At 35.3% G+C, this 6,874-nt stretch overlaps 1 protein-coding gene across 1 annotated transcript; it reads left to right on the top strand.

The window, feature by feature from the left end:
• The first annotated feature begins 566 nt into the window (after positions 1–566).
• Positions 567–2,485, top strand: LOC128668067 (golgin subfamily A member 6-like protein 22). The gene is made up of 4 exons (XM_053740232.1): positions 567–765; positions 949–1,456; positions 1,577–1,957; positions 2,140–2,485. Exons 1-4 carry the CDS (start codon positions 567–569, stop codon positions 2,483–2,485), a joined length of 1,434 nt encoding a protein of 477 aa, XP_053596207.1.
• The last annotated feature ends 4,389 nt before the right edge of the window (positions 2,486–6,874 follow it).

Below are 6,874 nucleotides of genomic sequence, written 5' to 3'. Positions count from 1 at the left end.
GGGAAAAAAGACAAGAGAACAAGCAACGCAGACTGGAATGTCAAATTGGAGCCAAAAGCAGGAAATGAAGGATAGTGAAAAAAATTCAGAGAAAAAGATGTGGCAATTGATCGCAGAGATAGAAGACAGGGTAAAAACAAAAGTTGAAGAATTGATAATGAAATCAATGGAAGAAATAAAGGCATGTACAAGACAAGAAACCTCGAAGATAGGGGCCCAAATAATTAGGAGCAAATGTAAAGAAGACCAAGTGGAAAAGGAAAGAAGACACAGACAGGAAATAGAAAGATTAGAGAAGGAAATTGGTAAAAGAGAACAAAGCATAAAGGAAAAGGACAGAGTAATTAAAGAGCTAAGTGAAAAAATAAAAAAGGAGAAAGAAAGTAAGACGAACATACCAAATAAGACAAAAGCAACCGAGGAAAAAAAAAGGAAAGCAACACGACAGTCAGAGTCACGACACAAAGAGACAAGGAAAGAGTAACAGTGGAGGAAGGCAGGAAAGAGGGCGATCAAGAGTGAAGGAAACAGAAAACGCGTGGGCGAATGAAAGGAATGTTCAAGAAATGAGGGAATGGAGCTTGGAAAATGAGGTGGAAAGATTCGTGAGCGAGGCGAGGAAAAGACAAGATAAGAAGGACAAAACAAATGAAGAATGGAGAAGACAAGAAAAAGAAAAGCTCATTGAAGAAAAGCCAAAAAAAATTAATGGAAATGAGCTGGAGGAAGAACTAAAAGACAGGAAGCAAAAAAGGTTAAAAATTGGTGAGGTATGGTGGTGTTGGAATGAAAAAAAAGGAGAATTGGAATTATGAAAGTGGGCGAATGATGAGAAAAAGGAGTGGAGAGTGGGTACAGAAAGAGACACAGAGGCCAAGGAGAAAGAGGACCAAAATAAAGGAAGAGAGCAAGAAAATAGAAGGAAAATAATGTTTTGGAATGTTGCAGGTATGAATGAGGTAGAAAAAGCTGCCACAATGATGGAAGAAAACGAGATTGTTGTGCTAGTGGAGACATGGGTAATGGAAGATAAGGTGGAAATAACATGTGAGAGGCTGAGCAAAGAATTCAAATGGTGGGCGAAGCCTGCGACGAGAGAGAAACAGAGAGGAAGAGCAAAGGGAGGTCATATTATTGGGATAAAAAAAAATTGCAAATTAAAATGGGAAGTCAGGGAATGGAAATACGGAATGATGTTGGAAGAAAGTAAGGAAAGTGAAAGTATAATCACAGTGTATAACAATGTAGGAATGAGCAAATTAGAAACGGAGCTAAGAAGGCAGATAGAAGAATGTGCAAACAGGGACGAAAGTGTGATGATCATTGGGGACTTTAATGCGAGTATCGGAGAAGAAAACGTAACAGGAGAGGACGAAGGCAGAGTGAGGAAAAAAAGAAAATCGAGAGACAAGACAGTAATCAGCGAAGGAAAAAAATTACTAAAGATGTGTGATGAGTTAGGACTCTGCGTATAAAATGATAGAGCAAGAGGTGATGAAGGTGGGGAAATAACTTACGTCGGGGGAGACGAAGAGAGTTTAGGATCAGTAATTGACCTAATACTAACGCTGGACAGAGGCGATGAGCAAGAAATAGAGGTAAGAGTGGTGGAAAGAATAGAGTCAGATCATCTACCAGTGTTGGCGAGATATAAGGTAAAGAGAAATGAGGAAGAGAGTAAGGAAGAAAGCTGCATGTCAGAGGAGGAAGAGCAGGAAGAAATTGGAGCAAATAAGCTGATCTGGAAGAAAGAAAAAATACAGGAGTATGCAGAAGCAATGCAGGAAGCACTGACAGAAGCAGTAGAGGAAAAAAAAGAGCTTAAGTGGGAGGATATAAAGGAAATAGTAAGAAAAGGGGCTGAAAAAACGGGGATGGTGATGAAAGGAAAGAAGGACAAAGATACAAAGGAGAAAAAAAAGTGGTACAATATCGAGGGTAAAAAAAAAGAAAAGAAGTATGGAAGAAGCTCAAAGAATTCATCAAGGATAATAACAAAGAAAAAAAAAGAAATCTGAAGGAAAGCAGAAAGAAATATAGGGAAACAATCAAAGAGAGCAAGGAAAGGTGGATGATGGAAAGGTGTGAGGAGATAAATAACGCCAAAGACATGACAAAATGGTGGGAAGCCATAAATAGGTTCAGAGGAAGAAAGAAAAGAGCTGCAAGCAACAGTATAAAAGCAAAACAATGGGAAAAGCACTTTAGTGGTCTGCTGAATGGGGAAGGCAATGAAGAATCGGAAGAAGAAGAAAATGAGCCGTGGAAAGGAGAAGGTAGTAATGAAGGATCAGAGGAGCCGAAGCTCGATGAAATCTTCAGCAGGAGAGAAGTGAAAGCCGCAATAAGAAAGCTCGGGAATCACAAAGCTCCAGGGGAAGACGGGATGGCAGCAGAATTTATAAAGAACAGTGCACCAGATGTCATTGAATGGATAGGCGAAATTATAAATAGAATATGGGACATAGGAAGTATGCCAGAATGATGGGACACAGCAGTGATAATTCCGATTTACAAAGCAGGAGACGGAGAAAGAACAGAAAATTACAAGGGAATTTCGCTTCTAAATACAGGGTACAAGTTATTGACAACTATGATGACAGAGAGGCTAAATAACTGGATAGATAAAGAAAAAATTTTAAGGGAAAGTCAGGCGGGGTTCAGGAAAAAAAGAGGGACAAGGGACCACATATTTGTATTGAATAGTCTAATAAACAACAAAATGAAGAGGAAGGGAGGAAAATTATGCATCGGGTTCATAGACTTTAGAGCGGCGTTCGACACAGTCAGGAGACCAAAAATGAAGAGAAAGGTATGGAGGAAGGGGGCCAGAGGGAGAATGCACAGAATAATAAGAGAAATATATAAAAAAACATATTGTAAGGTGAAAGTAGGAAAAAGAAGACAGACAAAAGAATTTATAACAAGAAAAGGGAAAAGACAAGGGTGTGCGATGAGCGGAGCGTTATATGGCATAGATATCGACGACCTAGAAAAGACGATGGAAGAGAAGAAGAGAGGAGGGACAATGATTGGGAACCAACCAATACATGTCATGAAATATGCGGATGATGTGGCGCTAGTTGCGAACACAGAAGAGGAGCTAAGAGGGATGCTGAAAGAGCTGGAAAGATACACAGAAGAGAATAAGATGGAGGTGAACGTGGAAAAAACAAAAATTCTAATATGCAGAAATGGAGGTAGAAAAAAGACGGGAAAGAAATGGATGTATAAAGGAAGTGAGGTCGAAGAAGTCAAAGAATTTAAATATCTTGGGTACCATTTCACTACAAGGAATAGCGCAGGGAAACAAAAAAGGAACTAGCACAGAAAAGCACGAAAGGCCACAAATGCAGTATGGGGAGTGATAAAAAGGAGCAAAAGGAACAGCATGAGGGACAGGATGTATCTGATGAACACTGTGGCAAGAACAGTAGCTTTGTACGGAGTGGAGGTCTGGGGGTGGGAAAAGTCGGAAGAAATAGAGAGGGTGCATAGGAGGCTCTGCAAGATGGCATTAGGAGTAAGAAGGGATACACCAGAATATATTTGGAGGGACGAGATGGGAGTAGAAAAGATGGAAGTAATATTAAAAGAAAGAGCAGTAAGATATATGAAGGATTGTATGATGATGGAAAAAGAGAGATGGCCAAGGATAGCACTGAAAGAAGAAATGAGAGGGATTATGAACAGGTGCCCGACGAAATGGGGGAAAATGGTGAAGGTTGCGCTAAAAAAAGTGTAATGCGAGGAGGTGATAGAGATGATCTACAGGGATGCGGGAGTAAAAAGTAAATGCGGGGATAAAGAGTAAAAAAAAAAATTTTGTCCAAGAAATGGTGACTCATCAAAACCATTCCCTTGACTATAATATAAAATTTGAAAGATTAAAAATCAAAGAATTTTTTATAAAGAAACAAATTTGAAGAAGCGAATGATGAATCTTCAAAATGATTCTCCAATTACAAATATTCAATTTATGAGCAACAAGATATAGATTTTTTTTAAAACTATAAGAAATAAAACAAATAATTACCAAGTTTATGATATTTACCAACCAAAATTTATAAACAGTCCATTCAAAAAATCATATATTTCTTGTCATTAAAATTTTTATTAAAAAATTATTTTTTTGGCAATACATCAGTCACATTAAATTTATTTTATTTGCCTTTATTTATTTCTTATAACTTTTTTAATGCAACCTAAATAATAAAATACCAAAGCCCCTGGAAAAATATTAACATTCAAAATTTGAAGTTGGAATGAATATGTATTCGCTTAAGCGTAAGTAATTACTCACTTGAGATTTTTCTGGCTTAAGTGTCACAAGTTATTCTCAATTTTACTACCAGTACAGAATAATTATCCAGTTGAAATTTATTTTCTCTTATAGTTTAAATTACAATTAAGCTTTAATTCGAATTCATAAGTTTCCTACTGTTAATTCAAAAGCTTGACGGAAAAATAAATAAATTATTTCAGTCGATTAATTTCGAATGAGATAAAAACATAGAGACTCTTTACTTGAAGTCAAACTGATTCTTATGTAAAATAAATTTTATTGCAATAAAAAATATTTGTAGTTTGAAAACCTGGTACGCGCCGTATAAGAATTCGCCCTATATCGAACCACGGATCGAGTAAAATGAACCAAAGATGGACACAGAGAAAAAAATTTATTAATTAGTAGCTTTCAGATGAAATAAAATAATAACCGAATTTTGGTAGATTTTTCAGAGGGACCATGTTGCCCCATATAAAAATTTTTTTTGTTGGAGCATATTAATGACGAACACATGGTACAAAACTAGCAGAAATAAACGGGGTAAAAAGAGCAAATATCAAATCTTTTTTTCACGACGCATTTTGCTTCAAATTTGAAGATTTTCAATTTTCGATAAATGTGCTATATTGAGACAGCAAGTAAGTATCCCCCTCCCTTCTGCCCCTATTCGAGCCCCCAAAAACTCAGTCTTTCCTTAAGTACTCCCTTTTACCCTCTCTTCCTGAATTATGACCACAGATATTTAAGAGTGGGGGAGAAAAGTAATTATCTGGGGAGATTTTGTTAAGGTCGAAGGTACCATAGACAACATCATTCAAAACCGTTTTCGATCTTGAGACGATCAGTCGTACAGTCAATCTTGTCCCAAAACTACAAACATAAAATTAGTGATCGTTAATTATTTAACTTGAAGTTATTACTAAGTGAACAGTTACTCTCACAGTAAAGTGTCAGAGTTAATCAAATTAAAAGTTCATTATTTAAAAGTCGACAATTATTAATTGCATCACTCATTACGATGGAATCAATCCGTTCAATATTCAATTGCGAATACGTTGACAACTTAATCAAACAAGTAAATGTCGAAAATATCAATACAGTGGTTCCAGTCATGGGTGGTTTTACGCTGCTTCATATAGCAGCTTTCAATAATGATAAAAGATTGGTGAACTATCTGCTCCGCAAGAAAGCTGATGTGAATTCAAGAAGTAAGTACTGGGGTACAGCTCTTCACATTGCTGTTATAATGGAGAACTTGGGTATAATTGAAAGCCTCATCAATTACGGAGCAGACGTTAATACTCTGCTAATTCAGGACTCTGATTTGATCCATTACCTGTATAGAGCTGAGCCAAATCTTGAAGAAAATCCTGAGTTTTTATTACAAAACCATGCCATTGAGACTGCGATGTTGGAAACCTATGATTTTTGTTTTGGCAAATCACCGTTACAAATTGCTGTTGATCGAGGTAATGAAAAAATTGTAGAACTACTTTTAAAAAATAATGCTGATCCGAACCTTGATACTCATTATTTTGAAACACCACTAATATGTGCTATTACTAAAGAAAACTTACCAATTATGGAGCTTCTTCTAACATACGGTGCAAATGTTAATAGTGTAAGTGAAAGTGGTTTTTCAAAAGAAAGTCCTCTACATATTGCTGTCCAATCCCGAAGTTCGGAAGCAGTAGAATTAATCTTGAACCATAGTATGGTTGATATAAATATAGTGACAGCGTATAAATATTCAGCGCTTCATTACGCATTTTTCGCAACCGACGATAATATCATAAGACAACTGCTTAATGCTGGTGTTGATATTAATTTGAAAAACACTAATGGTAAAACAGCATTTGCTTCACGACAGAATTGTTCACAAAAAGTTAAAGACACAATTACTGAATATATTGCCATACTCAGTGCGTCGAATTGTTACATTGATAAAGAAAATTTAGCAGTCGTAGATAGTGGAAAATTTGGTGAATTGCGCGGTCAGTGCATAAGCGAAATTGAAAAACTGAAGATAACATATATTGGTACGAGTAATGTTACACTTTATAATGTTCTATGTAATAAATGTGAACACAAATTAGCTTTAAGTTTAAAGTATGTTAGTGATAGTACTATTTTAAATTTGAACATTGAATCTTTTTTTCCACTATACGGTGGAATGATTGCTTATCGTTTAAGAAAAGCATTAGGACGGAAAAAATTGCTATCCAATGCTATTAGTTTAATTGATGATATTTTCAATAACATTCAACTTCCAAGTACTTTTACGAGGAGTATTTTAAAATTACTGATTAATGAAGATTTGGAAAAATTACAATGACATATATATAGGAATATTTTTAATTAATATTATTAAGTCTGTAATATTTTGAAACATTTTTATGGGTGTAGGGTTAATAAGTATATAAATTTGTGGTCTTTATTATTAACAATGTCAAATAATTACTTATTTAATTTATTTATTTTTAATACGTATATCACATTAAATGTTTCACTTATAAGTGCACACATGTGTAATTAAATAGATTTAGTTGTGTTTTTATAATTTATATTTTTTTTTTTAATTCTTTG

Source organism: Microplitis demolitor, chromosome 6 (genome assembly GCF_026212275.2).
Source record: "Microplitis demolitor isolate Queensland-Clemson2020A chromosome 6, iyMicDemo2.1a, whole genome shotgun sequence".
NCBI classification, from domain to species: Eukaryota; Metazoa; Arthropoda; class Insecta; order Hymenoptera; family Braconidae; genus Microplitis; species Microplitis demolitor.
This window is presented reverse-complemented; position numbering and strand designations above follow the sequence as displayed.